The 18,197-nt window shown below is 55.0% G+C and overlaps 2 protein-coding genes across 2 annotated transcripts; one reads left to right on the forward strand and one right to left on the reverse strand.

Moving 5' to 3' along the window:
* The first annotated feature begins 318 nt into the window (after nucleotides 1–318).
* On the forward strand, nucleotides 319–13,017 carry LOC128799791 (bone morphogenetic protein 8B-like). The gene is made up of 7 exons (XM_053964531.1): nucleotides 319–733; nucleotides 6,491–6,683; nucleotides 7,785–7,933; nucleotides 8,498–8,692; nucleotides 9,236–9,315; nucleotides 9,659–9,769; nucleotides 11,662–13,017. Exons 1-7 carry the CDS (start codon nucleotides 319–321, stop codon nucleotides 11,809–11,811), a joined length of 1,293 nt encoding a protein of 430 aa, XP_053820506.1. The 3' UTR covers nucleotides 11,812–13,017.
* A 1,360-nt stretch (nucleotides 13,018–14,377) lies between these two features.
* PPIE (peptidylprolyl isomerase E) lies at nucleotides 14,378–17,861 on the reverse strand. The gene is made up of 10 exons (XM_053964818.1): nucleotides 17,795–17,861; nucleotides 17,625–17,723; nucleotides 17,440–17,483; nucleotides 16,871–16,897; nucleotides 16,603–16,684; nucleotides 16,391–16,491; nucleotides 16,159–16,282; nucleotides 15,456–15,641; nucleotides 14,811–14,953; nucleotides 14,378–14,717 (listed from the first exon to the last, which is right to left on the reverse strand). Exons 1-10 carry the CDS (start codon nucleotides 17,823–17,825, stop codon nucleotides 14,649–14,651), a joined length of 906 nt encoding a protein of 301 aa, XP_053820793.1. The 5' UTR covers nucleotides 17,826–17,861; the 3' UTR covers nucleotides 14,378–14,648.
* Between the last annotated feature and the right edge of the window lie 336 nt (nucleotides 17,862–18,197).

Below are 18,197 nucleotides of genomic sequence, written 5' to 3' on the forward strand. Positions count from 1 at the left end.
ACGAGCAGGAGCATCCCTAGGGATGGGTGCCCATGGTTTTGGGTGTGAGTGAGGCTGGGAACCCACGGCTTTGGGTGCCCACGAGGATGAACATCCCCAGGGATGGGTTCCCATGAATTTGTGTCTCCACGGCTTTGGGTGCCTGCCGCTTCTCATGCCCAGCGATGCTCCCCGTGCCCCGGAGCAGCCGGGCGGGGAGGGCCGGGGCGGTGCCGCTGGAGGGACCGTCCCTTCCCCTCGCCCCGCCGGGGCGGGCCGGGGCCGTGCCGGTGCCCGGGGCCGCACCGCACCGGGCGGGCGGGGGGTCCCGGCGGTGCCATGGGGCCGGGGCGCGGGGCGGCCGGGGGGCGGCGAGGGGCCGTGGCGCTGCTGTGGGTGGCGGCCGTGCTGTGCCAGCTGGGCAGCGGCAGCGTCCTCCGCCGCCGGCTCCACGCCGCCGGGGTCCCGCAGCGGCGGCTGAGCGGCGGCGAGCGGCGGGACGTGCAGCGGGAGATCCTGGCCGTGCTGGGGCTGCCCGGCCGGCCCCGGCCCCGCGCCCCCGCCCGCGCCCCCGCCGCCGCCGCGCCGCTCTTCATGCTCGATCTGTACCACGCCGTGGCCGGCGAGGAGGAGGAGGAGGAGGGCGAGGAAGCGGCGGTGTCGCGCCCGGTGCTCACCGGGCTCAGCACGCAGAGCCCCCCGCCCGGCAGCGTCGTGAGCCGCGCAGACACCGTGGTCAGCCTCGTCAACATGGGTGAGAACCGCTGCGGGGCACCGGGAGGACCGGGGGGCACCGAGGGTAACGGGGCGCACCGGGGGGCACCGGGATGTGCGGGGCATCGGGGGGACCGGAGCGCACCGGGGGTACCGGATATGCGCGGGCAGGATCCCGGCGGCTTTGGCAGGACCGGGGGCACCGGGACGATCGGAGCGCCCCGGGGCTCACTGAGGGTACCGGGAGGGGATACCGGGATGTGTGGCCAGGATCCCGGAGGTTTTGGCAGGACCGGGGGCAGCGGGACGATCGGAGCGCACGGGGATGATCCAGGTGGTTTAGGCAGCACCGGGAGGGACCGGGGCGCACGGAGGGACCGGGGGGACAAAAGCAGACGGGAGTGGACGGGCAGGACCGGCGAGAAGGCGGCGGCTGAGCCCGCAAAGCGCAGAGCCGGGAAGGCACCGAGGGGACACCGAGGGACAGCCCCGGCGGGACGGGCACGGGGCTGAGCTGACCCCAACCCCAACTCCCGGTCCGTGACTGTGGCACCGGCAGCTCCGGGCATCCCTCGGGCTGGTTTCTCAGTCCTTGTTCAAACAAGGAACTCTTTCGCCCAAAGTTAAGCTCAGTAACGGGGAGAGCGGCGGTGAGGGACACGGTGGCGGCGAGGGACACGAGTGTTGGCTGAAAGTGGCCGGGATGAATCCCAATTCCCTTTAAAAAGGAGAAATTGAGAGGGAATGTCCCGCAGCAAGGGGGAGCTGAGGGAGGCTCTCCCCGTTTCGGTGGGCAGCGAACGGGGCTCAGGATAGGTGGGACAGCAGCTCTGGGTGACCCTCGATGGGACACTGAATCACGGCTCCAAATAAAACCCTCGAGGCTGCTAATTATTGCTGGAATCCCGTCCAGCTGCTTACCAGGCTCCAGCTCCAGCATCCCTCGCATTTCCAGGCTGCAGCAGAGCTGTTCCCAGTATCAGCGGGGCCACAAACGCTCGGGATGAGATGAATCCTCTCCCAGGGCAGGCATTTGGGGTGGCCTGAACCCAGTGGGATTCACAGACTGGGAGCTCGGAGATGGAGCTTTTCCCTGCCCCTGCTCGTTGCTTTAAAGGGTATTTGGGTGCCCCGAGTACAAAATCCACCACAACCTCTGAGGATGGGGAGAATCCCTCCTTGGAGATTGGAGGCAGGGAGGGGGATCTGCACCCTTGGGAGGAGGTTTAGGCGAGGGAGGAGCTGTAGAAGTGTCTCCCACTCATTCCTACACCCCGTGTGCCACGGGTGGGTGTGAGGAGTCTCCCTGGGACAGACCCAGGTGCTTGGGGTGCCCACAGGCGCAGGCACCCAGCTCCCCTCCAGAGTCCTGAGGGAACTGGTAGAGCTCAGCATCCTGGGAAAGCTGAGAGTGATGGAGACAAAAACTGAAACACCAAATCCCCTCAGCACCTGGGACAACACCCAAGCGCCAAAATGGGCTTTAAAATGGTCAGGTTTGAGGGCAACCAGCGTGGGATGCTCAGGGGAGCCTTTGGGAGGTGTCACTGCTGGTGCAGGGGTGCAGGCACGGGGGCACTGCTGCCCAGTGCTCCTGCAGTGGCCAGGAGAGTTGGGGAGCACAGCTCCAGCCTTCAATTTGAATGGCTTTGATTTCTGCGGCTTCGTCGGCCCCTTCATGTTAATTAAATAAGGAGGATTTTTTCTGTGGGAGAAGGCCAGCTCTCATTTGCATACATAATTAGCTGCACAATTATCCTGATGGGACATGCAAATGGCGTAAAGCCTGTGCCCCATTGGGCACTTGGACCTCTTTACTCGCAGCCATCCCTGTGTGAGCCGGGGCACTCCTTGTTCCTGGCAAGGGGGAGTGACAAACCTCCCTGGAGCACAAACACGCCCCATTTTGGCGGGGGGGCACGGGTAGCCAGGGCCGCTGGGCACCCCCAGCTGCATTTGGTGATGGTGGATCTGCCCATCCCAGCCCTTCTGCTCCTCCCGGAGCGAGGATGAAGCCTGGCCCGTGCTGTTTCTGTGCCCTCGCTGCAGCAGTCGGGCGGGATGTTGGGTTTTTAAGCCCGGGGTCAGGATGGGCTTTGGGATTTCTCCTCAGCTCTGAGTCATGGATACGGGCAGGGTGTAATTGTGGGGCAGAGAGATGTGCATTGGGAAGGGGGTGAGGACTCACAGCATTCCCCAGCCCCCCAGGGCACCACAGTGTACACATCCCCCCTCTCCCTCCTGGCATCCATGGCTCCAAATTATTGGAGGGTGTCCCTGCCCATGGCAAGGGGTTGGAATTAGGTGATCTTTAAGGTTCCTTCCAACCCAAAGCAGTCTGTGATTCCCTGGGGCTGGACTCCCCTGTGGCTGTTTCGGATGAAGCTGTGCCCACAGCCACACATCTTCCTGGAAAATCCAGGGAGCACTGGAGAGGAACACAGGACACCTTGGCAAAAAACAGCCACAGCACTCCGGGCACTTCAGGGAGCCCTAAGTGTGGGGTGGGAGCTCAGGGCAGCCTCTTTAATTGAATTTTAGGAGTTGGGAAGTTCATCACCCACTGCCCTCGCCCCCACACAATTACCACTGAAAAATCCAGCTGCTGTCAGCAGCTGGCTCAGGATTTTCCCACCCCTGGCTTCATTTTGCAGCCATTTGAGCCTCCTCTCCTGGGCATCCACCCGAGGGCAGCCTGTGCCAAGGTGTCAGTGCTCTCTATGGACCCTCCGTGTGTGTTTTAGTGGGAAAAGCTTCCCAAATAAATCCTGGGATCCACCTGTGCACGGTGCTCCCAGCTGGATGAGTGTAGGGCAGGGGCCAAGGCCAAAGGTAGCTGGGATGGGGTGTCCTGAGCCGAGTCCTGCAGCTCCCAGTGCTCATCCCAAAAGGATGGAGGAAACACTCATGAGGCAAACTGGGAGTCTGGATGTGTTGGGATAACTCCTAAATCCCTCCCCACTTCAGAAAGCCTCCAGAGCTTATTTTTTCCTCCTTGCTAGCGAAGGACAGCATCTTCCCTGCATCTCCTTTAAACCTATTTTAGGATCCAGAGCACTTGATGTGGTTGAATATCCTGGCATTTCCTTTTAATTTGGTGTCTGAAATGATCGTGGGGACCCATCGGGAGCAGCCAGGACCGGTAATTACCACTGATGCACAGTTTATAGAAGCCCAGAAAGTGCACAATGAAAAACGTGCAGCTAAGAATAACCTGGGGAGCAGGAGGAAGGGTGGGATCTGAGAAGGGATCTGGGAATGCTCAGGGACTGGGAGACACCAGGAGGCTCAGTCGAGATGGAGCTGGGCATCCCCTGCCCAGGAAATGGCCCCAAGGCTGTTTGTATTGGTTTATAATAATTTTTATATCATTTTTTGGGGGGTGACAGGAGCACAGGGGGACACTCAGCTTCGGGGGAAGATGCAGCAGCTCCTGGGGATGATGCCAAAGGAGGGGGAAAGGAGAGCAAAGCGCTTGGGTTGGGCTTTTTTAGTGCGTCTCCTCTGCAATCCGGATAATCCGCCCACAGATAATTGAGGGTTGCTGGTGTGGCTGAGTCAACCCGAATCAGGGGCAGGTTCCCAGGCACCGTGGGCTCCCCAAACCAGCCGGGGGGGCACCCCCAGCACACCCCCAGCCGGGGGGGGGGCACCCCCAGCACACCCCCAGCAGCATCTGAGCACCCACGGCTCTGCTGGGTGCTCAGGGGGGACTGCAGGGCTCTCATTTCACAACCCTTCGGATTTCAGCAGCAAACACGGTGATGTTGAGCCCTCCCCAAGCTGCTGTTTGTGGCCAGTCATGGCACAGAAGGGGAAGCTTCTCCCTCCTCCCAAAGGGGTTCCCTTTTTTCCTCCCTGAAAAAGCAGAGAATTCAGGGATTCCCCCCAGAATTTCATCCCAAAGACAGACAGATTGCTGTCAGATCCAGTTTATTTGGTTCATCAAGGAGCTCAGCTAATTGCAGCCCTTTTTGCATTTCTCCTGCTGCCAAGGTGTCCCTGGGCTCTCCTCCCACCAAATCCCCTCCTCTGCCTTCACGCCTGGACCCCTCCATCACCTCCACAGCAAGAGGATATTTTCATTAAAAAAAAATTAACAGAGGCTTTCACTCTTCTTTAGGGACAAAAATCACCTTTTTGGCTTTTTTATCTGGCATGGGGTCTCTGTGGCTCCCTTGGCTCTGAAAAAAAATCCTTCTGCCCATCCCTGGGTGAGGGTCCAGCTACAGCCAAAGATTTTGGACCAAGTGACCAAAAACACCCAAGGGGACACCAGTCTGTACCTGAGTGTCCCTTGGACCGACTGTGGGACACCCACTGGTGGCTTATCAGTGCTAAAAAACCAGAGGTGACTGCTCTGCTTGTGTTTTGGGGGGAATTGAAGGATTTTTGCAAGCGCCACGGGGTCTCGGCAGCTTTGGCAGCACCAATAAGCCAGGAGAATAAAACCACCCCACGATGGGATGGTGGAAGAAATGGGAAAGAGGGAAGAGGCTGAGGGATTGCAGAGGGTTTGGGGGGCTCTGTGTCCCCCCCCGAGGGGGACAGGGGTTGGGTCAGGTCCCCACAGCATCCTTCTGTCCAGCTGGCAGCCGCCCTGCTGGAGCAGGAAGCGCTCTCCGCATCCGCCCTGCCCGCCTGGCCCCGGGCTCTTTTTATAACACAGCTTGTGGTGAGGCCAGGAGCTGGAGGGAATGTGGGATTTGAAAAACAAAACAAAACAAAAAAAAGGGGAGAGGGGGGCAAAAAAAGAGGAAAAAAATAAGAAGAAGGAAAAGAACTTGTGGGTACGTCAGTAAAATCTCGGTGTTGGGTTTGGAGGGATGCACTGCTCCCTCCAATGGGAATGGCAAGCTTATGGTGGATCAAATTTAGAGTATTTCCCCCCCTGGAACTGGTTAAAAAATGTATTTAAAATGTTTATTTTTTATTTAGTTAATTATTTGTTTTAGTTCTAAAAGTAAGCGCCCGGTTACGTCGCTTTTGCGCCTGAAGCGGGAGAAGCTTTTAGTCACATTGAATCATATTTAATCATAAACTTTAATTAGATGAAGAAGATTGGGATATTTTTAAAGAAGAATTTGAAGCAAATAATTGCACATTAACAAAACTGTGGGGGCTGCATTACCATAGAGAAAGGAAGCTTTATTCTTTATGGACGAACAAAATAAAATCAGATTTTTCCTGTCCCAGTGTGGTGGAGAAAAAAGGTGTTTTCAGGAAAAAGGGAGGGTTTTTTTACAGAGCAGTAACCTGATAATCCCCCCCAACTCCCCAAAAACACACAGGCTGAAAAGCTTTACTTGTGGATAAATTTTTGCTTGTGGACAAATGTTTACTTGTGGACCTGTAACATCCAGTGATGGCCCTGATGAGCCCTGGGTTTGCTGCAAGAAAAGTTTGAAAAACTCCATGTGGTCCTGCTGACCCCCAAAACTTCAACATTTTGAATGTGTTTTTCACCTTTTGATGAAGCACAGAAGGCTGCAGCCCCTAAAGCCATCACATTCTGTGTGCTCCTCCCATAGCTAGCGTTTGTGCTTTTAATTTTGATTTATTTTAATTAATAATAAAGGAGGAGGGCTGGGAGGGGAAGCTGGTGGGTTTACAGCAAAATAAAATGCAGAAACAGGGGAGGCTGATCCGGATTCAATCCCTCAGGAGATGGGAACTCCCAACCAAGGGCGGGCGGCTCAGAACCAGCGAGTTCATCCCCAAAATCCATTTGGTGGGGCTCAGTGGGGAGGTTCCAGGCTTGGCTCAGCCATCCCTGACCCCTTTTTTTTCTCCTCAGTGGAGCAGGACCGGGACCTGTTCTCACCCAAGCCCTACTGGAAGGAGTTCAGGTTCGACCTGACCCAGGTGCCGGCGGGAGAGGCCGTGACGGCCGCCGAGTTCCGCATCTACAAATCCTGGGGTGTCCCCAGCCACGCCAACAGCAGCCTCCACGTCAGCATCTACGAGGTGGCTGCCCAGCATTCCAACAGGTGAGGGGCTGGGAACGGCAGGAACAGCAGGAAGGGGGGTGGGAATGAGGGTGAGGGGGGTGGGAGTGGGGATGGAGGTGAGGGGAGTGGGTATGGCGTGGAGAAAATGGAGTGGGGTGATGGGGATGGGGTGGAGAGGATGGGAATGGGGGTGAGGATGAAGGTGGTGGGGATGAGAAAGGGTGTGGGAATGAAGGAGATGGGAAGGGAATGGGGATAGCAGTGAGGATGATGGGGATGGGGGTGAGAATGTGGGGGATGGGGATGATGGGAGTGGGAATGAAAATGTGAATGGGTAAGGGAATGAAGAAAATGGGAATGGGAATGGAAACAAGGTTAGTGGGGATAGGGATTGAAAATGGGAATTGAAACAAAGTTAGTGGGGATAGGGATGGAAAATGGGAATGGGAACAAGGTTAATGGGGATAGGGATTGGGAATGGAAATGGAAACAAAGTTAGTGGGGATAGGGATGGAAAATGGGAATGGGAACAAGGTTAGTGGGGATAGGGATTGGGAATGGGAATGGGAACAAGGTTAACAGGGATAGGGATTAAAAATGGGAATGGAAACAAGGTTAGTGGGGATAGGGATAGAAAATGGGAATGGAAATAAGGTTAATGGGGATAGGGATTGAAAATGGGAATGGGAATGAAGATAATGGGAATGGAGATGATGGGAATGGGTGTGGGCAAGGAATGAAGATAGGAATGGGAATAGAACTGAAGAAGAGGGGAATGGGGGTGGGAATGGGGTGATGGCGATGGAAATGAAGATGATGGGGATGGGAATTGGGATGAAGATGGAGACAGGTGTGGGGACCAGCCCCAGGCTTTCCCTTCCCACCCCACCCGAAGTGGCACCGCCATGTCCAGCTGCTCCCACACCTTCCCACAGGGCAGTGCCACGCCCTGGCATTTCCACCTGGGCAGGGAGGGAGCTTTTCCCAGGACACCCCCATGGTGTCCAGCACAGCCAGTGGCACTGAGAGCCAGGATCTGCCCGGACACAGCTCCGAGGAGTCATTTCCATTAATTATCCTTCCTGCTGGAGCCCCTTGGGTGCTGTTACTCACCTGCTCCTTTTCCCCCTGTTCCTGCAGGGAGTCTGACCTGTTCCTGCTGGATGTGCAGGACCTGCGTGCTGGGACAGAGGGCTGGCTGGTGTTTGATGTCACGGCCGCCAGCAACCACTGGTCAGTGGATCAGAAACACAACCTGGGGCTGCGGCTCTACGTGGAGACAGATGATGGTGAGCCTGCCCGACCTGCCTGCAGCGTTTGGGGACAAATTCCCAGGATCTGGAGTCCTCTCGGTGCAGTGGATGTGGTGGGGGGGTTGATCTCAGTGCAGTTTTAAATTTCCAGCTGTGATGGGTGCCAGCAGTCTGGGTTTGCAGGTTCTGATGGCAGTGGACTGTAATTAACCTCATTAACAATTAATGAACTCCTTACCTGGAGGGATCCTCTGCGTGTGTGGCAGAGAATTAACCCTCTTTTCCCCACGGGATTAAATCTGCTCCAGCAGTGCTTTGTCCAGGTGGGAAGGCACACAAAGAGCAGCTCCTCTTCCATGGGAGGAGGAATCACAGCCAGGAAAGCCCCAACCCTTCCTTGGGGTGAAGGAGAAAATCCATTTTAACCCTTGAATAGCCCCATGTGACCATTTCGTGCTGGAGCAGGACCCTCAGGGGTCTCCAACCCCTTGGGATGCCAAAACCACATCTCCTGCTGCAAGTTTCCTGTACTTCTAACCTCTGCTTTAACCAAACGAGTTCTATTTGAGGACAAACCCACCCACAGTCCTGTCCCTGCAGGGCACAGCGTCGATCCGGGCTCGGCCGGGCTCCTGGGGCGCCGGGGACCCCGCTCCAAGCAGCCCTTCATGGTGACATTTTTCCGGGCCAGCCCCAGCCCCTCCCGTGTCACACGAGCAGCCAAATCCCCGAGGAGGCGACAGCCCAAGAAATCCAACGACCTGCCCCACCCCAACAAGCTCCCAGGAATTTTTGGTAAGGTGTTTTCTGGAGGAGGGGGGGATCTCCCTGCGGAAAACATGAGGCTCTGCTTGTCAGGACCTTGAAATCCCAATTTTTTGGCCCAAGGGAAAGAGAGCGAATAGTTCTGAGGTTTTAGGGTTGGAGGTTTTTGAAGTTTGGGAGGTGCAAAGAGGGTTTGGGTTGGATGCCCTCAATGAAATGGTGTTTTGTGAGCGTGTCAGGATTACTGAATATTGGAATTTTTGCTTCATTGCCCTTGGCTTTGGAGCCCTGGGAAGGTGTGACAGCTCCAGAAAGCTCAGGAAGGAGGGGAACAGGAAGGCCTGAGTTTGGGAAACCCTCAAAGTGAGCAAAGCTGGGGTTTAGCCCTTCCAAGGCTGAATACCTTCATCCCAATATTGGAATATCAATTTATAGGCCAGTCTGGAGCTGCTTTTCCCTTTGTGCAGCAACAAAGGCTCCTCTCCTTTGGCTCTCCTGGGCTAATCCCAGGGGCTGGATCCCACCTCTGAGGGGGAATTCCAGGCCTGAAATCCCTGTTCCTTTTTCCCACAGATGATGTCCACGCCACAGATGGGCGGCAGGTCTGCCGGCGCCACGAGCTCTACGTCAGCTTCCAGGACCTTGGCTGGCTGGTACTTGTCTGCTGGGAGAAGTAAATGACAAAAAAAAAAAAAAAAAACAAAACATCATTCCATTCCCCCACCCTGGGCTCCCTCCCAGGCTGGATTCTCCTGCCCATGAAACCATCCCGGGAGCTGGGAAGGCAAACACGAACTGCCACAACCCCAAACCCCACCGGTGACCCCAAACTGATGGCTGATCCAAAAAAACCAAAATAAACCCTTGCTGCCGGCACAGCCCTGCAGGGAGGAGGTGGCTGAGCTGTTTATGCAGGTGGGGAATGGATGAGGGGGCACAGAAGGGTGAAGCCCTCCGTGCAATCCCCCTTTTTTTTTTTTTTTTTTTTCTTTGCAGGACTGGGTGATTGCTCCACAGGGATACTCAGCCTACTACTGCGAGGGGGAGTGTGCATTCCCACTGGACTCCTGCATGAACGCCACCAACCACGCCATCCTGCAGTCCCTGGTCAGTGCAGCCCACGAGGGCAGCCCTGGGGGGACATCCAGGGTCCTGGGGAGCAGTCAGAGCCTGGCAGGTCCTGAGGAAGAGCTGAGATTTTGGGATGAGCAGGGCTGGGTTTGAGGGTGTTCAGGTGGGAGGGTGCAGTTGGGCTCCTGATTGAAATAAAGGATTAAATTTGTGGGTGAATGCACATCTGGGTGGGTTCATGTCCATCTGGATGGGTGCTTGCACATCTGGATGAGTGAATGCACATCTGGATGAGTATTCACGCATCTGGATGGGTGAATGCACATCTGGATGGGTGAATGCACATCTGGGTGGGTGTTCACGCATCTGGATGGGTGAATGCAGATCTGGGTGGGTGCTCACACATCTGGATGAGTGCTCACACATCTGCATGGGTGAATGCAGGTCTGGATGGGTGGATGCAGATCTGGATGAGTGCTCGCACATCTGGATGAATGCTCACACATCTGGATGGCTGCTCACAGGCTGGCCCCCACCACTGGAACCACCACGGGAGGTTCCAATACGGAATTTCAAGACATTCGTGGAGACACCCAGAGTGAGGGCACAAAGCTCTGTCCCTCACCCGCAGTCAGTGAGGTTTTGTAATCCCAGAGCTCCCTCACCTCTTGATTTTCTGACTGACACGATCCTGCTCCAGCTTCACAGCAGCTGGGGCAAAACTGATGATTTCTGACAGGTTAATGGTCCCTCTCCCCAGGCAGTGAGCTGGGGAGCAGGGACAAGCCCAGGGCACACCAGAGCTCCCCAAAAAATGCTCCGTGGTCATCCCTGCATCCTCCTCTCCAGCTGCTTCCGAGGGCTTATCCACAGCCCCAGCACCCAAACGTTGGGCTCAGCATATTCCGAGCAAGAAAGCTTTAATGCCTTGGGTTTGTTTTTTTCCCAAACCCACCCCACATCCCAGCCAGCGCTTTAATTTCTGGAATTTCCTGCCCTGTGAGTGTTTTGGTTTCCCAATGGCAGAGCCACCCCGGCTCCGGTGCTCGCGGTTAATTACAGGGAGTGCCGAGCCCTCGGCCGAGCCTTTGAAGGTGTCGCCTGGCTGGGTTTAATTTTGACATTAACAAAACTTCCAGGGCCCATCCAGGGGCTGGGAACCATCCTGGCAGCGGCAGGGAGGGGCTCTTTCCCCCCCGCTACACCCACCCATCGCCCCCAAACCCAGCGCTGTTCCCAAAACCGTTGGGGCAGGATGTGAATCACCTGGATCCGGCCCTTCTGGGAAGAGCCAGGGCAAAGGCGGCTGCGGAGCCGTGCCAGCCCCAGCCTGAGCTGCAAATAGCAGGGTTGGAGAGCAAAAACACCGGACTTCCGAGCTGGGAGAGCTCGGCTGCCCCTGCTGTAAATTAATCGCACATGTCGGGGCAGCCAGCGAGGGCTCCGCGCGTCCTGCCAGCCTCCCTCCAGCTCCTGCCCTGCAGGAAAACACCGGGATAATGAGTGTGCCCAGCAGGGAAAAGCCATCCAAGAGTGCAGTTCTGGTCACAGAGCTGTTGGTGGACTTTAGGTTTGAAGTTTGGCATGGAGAATCTCTGTCGGAACAACACTCAGCGACCCCCGCCTACACCAGAGCCTGACCCGTGCTGCGCTGATTTATGGGGTTTATTTTAGTCATTGGTCTATTTTTGTGAGAAAAAGGGCCCTGAAATCCCAAATTAATGAAGGGGCTGCTTGGCCCACGCAGTGCCATGAGCCCTGATCCAATGTAAACCGCAGCAGGGACTGCCTGAAGTTTAGAATAAATATTTTTGCAAAAAGATGGAAATAATCCCCCCATTCACCCAGCGTTTTTTGCTCGGTCTGACGCTTTTTCTGTTGCCTGGAGCCACGTTTGCTGGTGCTGACGGGCTCCATCCATCCCCCAGGTCCACCTGATGAAGCCTGAGGCCGTGCCCAAGGCGTGCTGTGCCCCCACCAAGCTCAGTGCCACCTCTGTCCTCTACTACGACAGCAACAACAACGTCATCCTCAAAAAGCATCGGAACATGGTGGTGAAATCCTGCGGCTGCCACTGATGGACAGGTCCCATTCCCAGCCCTGAGTGTCCCCTCCCTATCCCTGAGTGTCCCATTCCCACCCCTGACTGCCCCATTTGCACCCCTGGATGTCCCATTCCTGTCCCTGAGTGTCCCATTCCTGTCCCTGAGTGTCCCCTCCCTATCCCTGAGTGTCCCATTCCCACCCCTGGATGTCCCATTCTCATCCCTGGATGTCCCATTCCTGTCCCTGAGTGTCCCATCCCCACCCCTGAGTGCCCCATTCTCATCCCTGGATGTCCCATTCCTGTCCCTGAGTGTCCCATCCCCACCCCTGAGTGCCCCATTCTCATCCCTGGATGTCCCATTTGCACCCCTGGATGTCCCATTCCTGTCCCTGAGTGTCCCATCCCCACCCCTGAGTGCCCCATTCTCATCCCTGGATGTCCCATTTGCACCCCTGGATGTCCCATTCCTGTCCCTGAGTGTCCCATTCCCACCCCTGGATGTCCCATTCCCGTCCCTGAGTGTCCCATTCTCACCCCTGAATGTGCCATTCCTGTCCCTGGATGTCCCATTCTTGTCCCTGAGTGTCCCCTCCCATTCCCACCAGAGCAATGTCACCCTGGGTTTCTGCTGCATGCATGGAAGAGGAGCTTTGTGGGCTGCATCAGAGCAAAATCCATTAATAATAATAATAATAACCACCAAAATTAAACCCCTCCCACCCCTTCCTAGAAGTGGATGTAAATAATATAAAACTTCCTTTTTCTTATCCTGCTTGATGAGACACACAGATATATACAAACATATATATATATAGGATATAGGAAAGAGAGGATTTTTGGCTGATTCTGTTTTGTCTGTGACTGATGTGTTTTCCCTGTGGTGGAGGCAGTTTTGGGGGGGAGGCAGCATCCAGGCTGCTCTGGGACTGAGCTGTGTATTTCTCCACTAACCCACCTCTACCCAAGTGCTTTTAATTCCCTTAATGAAAACATCATCAGCCAATTAAGTAGCTGGCTGACCGACCCCCTCCTGTTTACCCAAAGTTCACCAAACTCAGCCAGTTGGAAAAAAAATAAAATATCCATATTGAGCTACAGCACTGTTATAAAATAAACGCAAAGTTTGGAAAGTAAACACGGAGTTTCTCTTGCTCTTTGTTTTTTAATGTCACAGCACAACAGGGCTCTGTTCAGAGGGCCTTTTGCAATGAAAAAATACTCAGAATTGGCTAAAATTGTAGCTATTTGCTTGAAAATGAGCCCTGATGTGAGTTTTAGGTCAGGCTGTGCCCATCCCGTGGGCTCCCAGCAGGGCTGTGACCGCACCAGTCCCAGGCAGCTTCCCCAGGTTATTTGCACAACTGAATTATTTATTTGCTCTGATTTTAAAAGGAAAAGGCCTGTCCTGGTTCTCAGCTCGGATACCTGGGGAGCCTTACATCAATAAACAAGGAAATAAGCTGGCACAGTCGGGGAAAAATCCCAATGAAACCCCACCAAAATAAGGAAGATTTGCTCCCTGTCAGTGCCCGGCTTCCCAAGGAAAAGTCCTGCTTGTCTGGGTATTTAATTCCACACGAAATCCAGCTCAGGATGCAATCCTGGCTCTGTGGGATGTGGTGCTCCTGCAGAGAGAACTCCCAGGCCTTGCACTGACTCTGGGCTCTCCCTCTCAGGTCTTGCTGAAGATGCCGGCAAGGGCTGACTTTAAAATGTGGGATTTAAACAAAAAGAAGGGAGCAAGGAAGGGGAAAGCTGGGCTGGTTTGTCTGTCAGGAATCACACCTGTGCATCTCACCTTGTCTCAGTTTTAGGACAATGCACAACTCCCTCAAAAAGCACCCTAGGAAACCAGAAAGAAGCAACCCTTATGGGAAAACAACATCATGACTTGTGAGGGGCTGGGCAAACCCAAAATCCCCAGTGGCACAAGCACTTCCGAACATCCCCAAAATCCAAACATCAGATCTTCCTCTCCACCTCAGCAGCCTCATCCCTCCTACCAATACCTGCACAAGCTCAGAACCAAACATCCCTTCCATAATTCCACTGGAAACCCAAACCCCATCATTTCCTGGTCACCTTTAAGTGCAAAGCCAGGGCTGCCCACCACAGGAACTACAAATCCATGTGCTTTATCCCACTCTGCAACCTGCAGGCTGGAAATCCCTTCCTACAGCCTCATCACTCTGGGTTTTTTTCTTCTCCATCACCTCAAGAGCTCCCTCAGTTCCCGGTGTTCCTTGTCCTGACCGTGTTCTCCAGCTCACACACCCCGGTGAACGCCCTCCCTCTGGCGTGGGGATGGAGCTGGACCAGCCTTCCCAGCAGGAGAGACACCAGCCAGGAACCTGCCTCCCTCTGCTGCTGGAAAAGGACACTACAAAGGCAAAAACACCTCCAGGAGATGCTGCTGTGCAGCAAACACGAGAGGTTCAGCTCTGCTCTTCTCTCCCTGGCACAGGCACCTTCCCCTGGAGCCAGGATTTAGGCACCGGATTCATGAAGATGAGGGCAAATACAAAAAAAAAAAAAAAAAAAGCATCTTTGCTCAAAGACCAGCCTCCCACAGAGGGAATTCAGCAGCCAGGCCCTCAGTATTTTCAAAACTAGGTTTTATTTTTACCAAACATAAATTTTTTTCCAGAACACGGCAGCAGGACCAGCCCAGCCCAGCTCGGGCAGCGCAGGCTGGGAAGCGATTTATCCCAGGAAGGATAAATCCTGCCCACAGGAACCTTTGCAGGGGAATTCCTATGGAAGCTGCAGGATGGGCAGTGCTGGGGAGTCCCCGGGGTGTCCCATCCCTGCTGGTTCCCTGTCCCTCCAGGCCAGGCTCTCCCCATCCAGCCCCTCCAAGCACCGAGCTCACGGGCACTCCCCGCAGTCTGAGATGATCACCTTCTGCTTTGGCTTCCCATCTTTGGTGCCCTGAGCCTTGCAGAAAAGAGCAGCAGGAATTCCAGGCGTGAATCCTCAGGGCAGGAAGGAAGTGGGCTCTGGCCCCAGCTCCCCCCTGCCCTCACCTACCTCGATCTCCCTCACCACGTCCATGCCCTCCGTCACCTCCCCGAACACCACGTGCTTCCCGTCCAGCCAGTCTGTTTTCTCACAGGTGATGAAGAACTGGGAGCCGTTGGTGTTTGGGCCCGAGTTTGCCATGGACACCATCCCTGGGATCAGAGAGTGCAGAGTTATGGCTGAGTTCAGGAGCTCCTACCCCAGCCCAGCCCCGTTCCCATGTCCCACAGAACGCTGCTGGATATCAAAACCCCCAGAAACTACCAGAAATCAATTATGCTGAGGAGCACTTGCAAGTGTGAAAGTTGCTCAGCTATTTTTAGCTGCAGTAACAGCAAAGCTGTTTGTATGGAGATAAATCTGCTTGCTTGCTCCTGCCTTTCACAGTCCTGCTGTGGCAACCCTCGTTTAAAATCAAGCAGGAAAAGCAGCTTTGAAATTGTTTTTCCTTTATGTAACACTGCAAATAAAGTGGATGGAGAGGGAACGATGCATTTGGTGAGACACAAGAGTCTGAATGTGGCAGAAAAACGTGGTCAATGTAGATGATAATTATTATAATTCAGGGCTGCTGCTATCAACATGGCCAAAACAGCCCAAATGGGGTCCCTGGATGATGCCAAGCCATTTTCTCTCCTGGAGAATGGGCTTTACCTGGCCCTGTGTGCTTGAGGATGAAGTTTTCATCATCAAACTTCTTCCCGTAGATGGATTTGCCGCCGGTGCCGTTGTGGTTGGTGAAGTCTCCGGCCTGGCACATGAACTGGGGGATGATGCGGTGGAAGCTGCTGCCTTTGAAGCCAAATCCTTTCTCGTGGGTGCAGAGGCAGCGGAAATTCTCTGTGTGGGGGGCAAAGGGGAGGGAGGTGAGAGCTGTGCCCCCCCCGGGGGGGTCACCAGGTGTTGAGGATTTTTAGCAGGACAATGGACACACATTCAGCAGATGCACAATCCAGCCTTCTGGTAACAAATAATCAGTTCAAGGAACGGGGTCAGTGAATCCTTGAAGACAGGAAAAGAAGTAGAGTCAGCGAGAATCAGCAAAAGTTGTCAGCAAAGTTTGAGAAAGTAAAAAAGAGAACTCAGGGTGGGCCAGACGAGCAAAGCAGGACGTGTGAAGAATCGGGTGATCCAATCAGCATTTAATTTTAGACGCATGGACAGTTAGGATTAACCAATAATCATGTTATGTTATCAATAATCCTCTGCTAGAGGAGCATAAACAGCAGAACTCATCATAAATACAGGCTTCTGTATAATAAAAGTGGCTTCACTTGATCATACTGATCACAGTGTGCTGTCCCATTTTTGATCCTCCACACCACAACCAGGAGGGGAGGCTGAGCCTTCGCCTCACCTGCGGTCATGGGCACCACGTCGGAGCGCAGGAGGATCCGCAGCCGCCCCGCGGGCTTGTTCCCGATCTTGATGTCCATGTAAACCTGGGGGTTGACCCGGGATTTCTTGGCAGGAGGCTCGTCCTGGGCAGGAAAAGAAAGAAAAGCAAGTTGAGGTGACATTTCTCTCTGCTTTGCACTCTCATCCTCTGGGATAACGGGGATACAGATGGCTCCGGTTGTTTTTCCTACCTCCTGTGCCTCTGCTTTGGGGGCCTCTGCTCCTCCCTCCTCCTTGTTCTCCTCCAAAGTCTTCCCTGAGAACTTCTTCAGCCACTCGTCATCTGACCAGACTGTGGCCACAAAAGGAAAGGTCAGAGCACAGGAACTGACCCAAAGGGCCACAGCTCAGCTTATGCACAGAGCTCCGAGCACGCCCAGGGATGTTCTGTTCCCCAGCTCACCAGGCCTGGATGACCCTTCTTTAATCCTCATGGGTTTGGCCAGGTTCACTCGGATTGTCCTGCCAAAGAGCTCAGACTCGTTCTGCAGAGGGGAAAAAAGCACAGCAAAGCCCACCAAAAGGTATAAAACCACCGTGCCCCCTCAAAGCCCTGCAGAGCTTTGGACAGAGGACACAGCTTCTGCTCTCTCTGTAGCCCACAGCACCCAGGGCAGCAAAGCCACACATCCCCAAGGAACAGGGAGCAGAAGTGGGAGCAGGGTCCATACCATGTTGTCAATAGCTGCTGCTGCATCCTGCCAAAAGAAAAAAATCAAAATAAAATCATTATTAACATTTATTCTCATGGTCCAGCATAGCCATGTCCCAGCATCTCATTATAAAGAAAATTGCCAGGTTTTATTAAACCTCACCTATCCCAGGGATGTATGAACTGATGGGTTTTGTAAAAGCCATATCCAAACCCCATCCATGTGGCGTTTCCAAACCCCATGTGGGTCTCATCTTCCCACTAACCCCTCATATTTAAGATGTTTTATTGCTGCCATGAGCATTTGGGAGAGGAGAGATTTGTGTACAAAGCCCAGGACAGATAATCAGAGGACAAATAGATGACAGCCCATGAAACCAAGGAACCCAGCCAGGGATGGTGGCAGGGGAGCAGTTTGGGTTGGAAACAGGAAAAGTGGGAACTTCAGCCCAAGAGAAAATGGGAAAAGTGGGGACTTGGAAGAGCAGAACAATGTTATGGCGGGTAACCCACACGCGATTTCACCAGCAGGAAGAGGATCCATCCCAAAAAACCCCAAAATGGCTCAAGCACTCGCTGGTTCCTCACCTCTGCCAGCTCAAACTCCACGAAGGCGAATCCGCGGTGCTTTTCTGGAGGGAAGGAAGGAAGCGAGGGGTCAGGGCCAGCACGGACACATCGGTACCACGGGGCGGGGCGGGGGGGGGTCCCATCCCGGGAAAGCCACCCCAAACCCGCACCCCGGGGATGCTCCAGCCCGCCCAGGCACGCACCGGTCTCGTAGTCCAGCGGGATCTGGATGTCGGTGATGTCTCCGAAGGGGATGAAGGCGGCGTGCAGCACCTTCTCGTCCACCTCCTCGGCCAGCCCGCCTGCGGGGGCGGCCAGCGGTCACCGCCGGCGGCCCCGGCCCCTCGGGGGTCCCCCCAGCCCGGCCACTCACCCACGTACAGCACCCGCTTGGTGGCCGCCATCGCGCCCCGCTCCCCCGGAACGGCTCGGCCCGGCCCGGCCCGCCCCGGAACGGCGACATCGCTCCGCCCTCCGCCGGGGCTCGGCCGGCACGGCTCGCGTTCACAGCAGAGAGCCCGGGCGAGCCGCTGGTGCAGCCCTGCGCGCTCCTTCCACCCCGGTCCAGGCTTTCCCAAAGCCTCCCGTGCACTGCGGGAGGGGTGCTCAGCTCCAGCCTGAGCGCGGTGTTGGAGCTTGGGTTGGAGAGGGCTCGTCCCAGCGTAGCGAGTGGTCTGTGCTACCTGAATAAATGCTTTTTAGCCCAAAGGATCACCCAAAATAAGCTTGTAAAGGATTTATCGAGCCCAGTGGCAAACCTCAGGTATAAAATAGCA

Source organism: Vidua chalybeata, chromosome 25 (genome assembly GCF_026979565.1).
Source record: "Vidua chalybeata isolate OUT-0048 chromosome 25, bVidCha1 merged haplotype, whole genome shotgun sequence".
Lineage (NCBI taxonomy): Eukaryota > Metazoa > Chordata > Aves > Passeriformes > Viduidae > Vidua > Vidua chalybeata.

Coding starts and splice junctions, on each gene's coding strand:
- LOC128799791 (XM_053964531.1), top strand. CDS start 319: ATGGGGCCGGGGCGCGGGGCGGCCGGGGGGCGGCGAGGGGCCGTGGCG. Junction 9,316..9,658: donor TCCAGGACCTTGGCTGGCTG/GTACTTGTCTGC, acceptor TTTTCTTTGCAG/GACTGGGTGATTGCTCCACA. Junction 9,770..11,661: donor ACGCCATCCTGCAGTCCCTG/GTCAGTGCAGCC, acceptor TCCATCCCCCAG/GTCCACCTGATGAAGCCTGA.
- PPIE (XM_053964818.1), bottom strand. CDS start 17,825: ATGGCGGCCACCAAGCGGGTGCTGTACGTGG. Junction 17,724..17,794: donor CAAGCGGGTGCTGTACGTGG/GTGAGTGGCCGG, acceptor CCGCCCCCGCAG/GCGGGCTGGCCGAGGAGGTG. Junction 16,685..16,870: donor CAGCAGCTATTGACAACATG/GTATGGACCCTG, acceptor TCCCCTCTGCAG/AACGAGTCTGAGCTCTTTGG.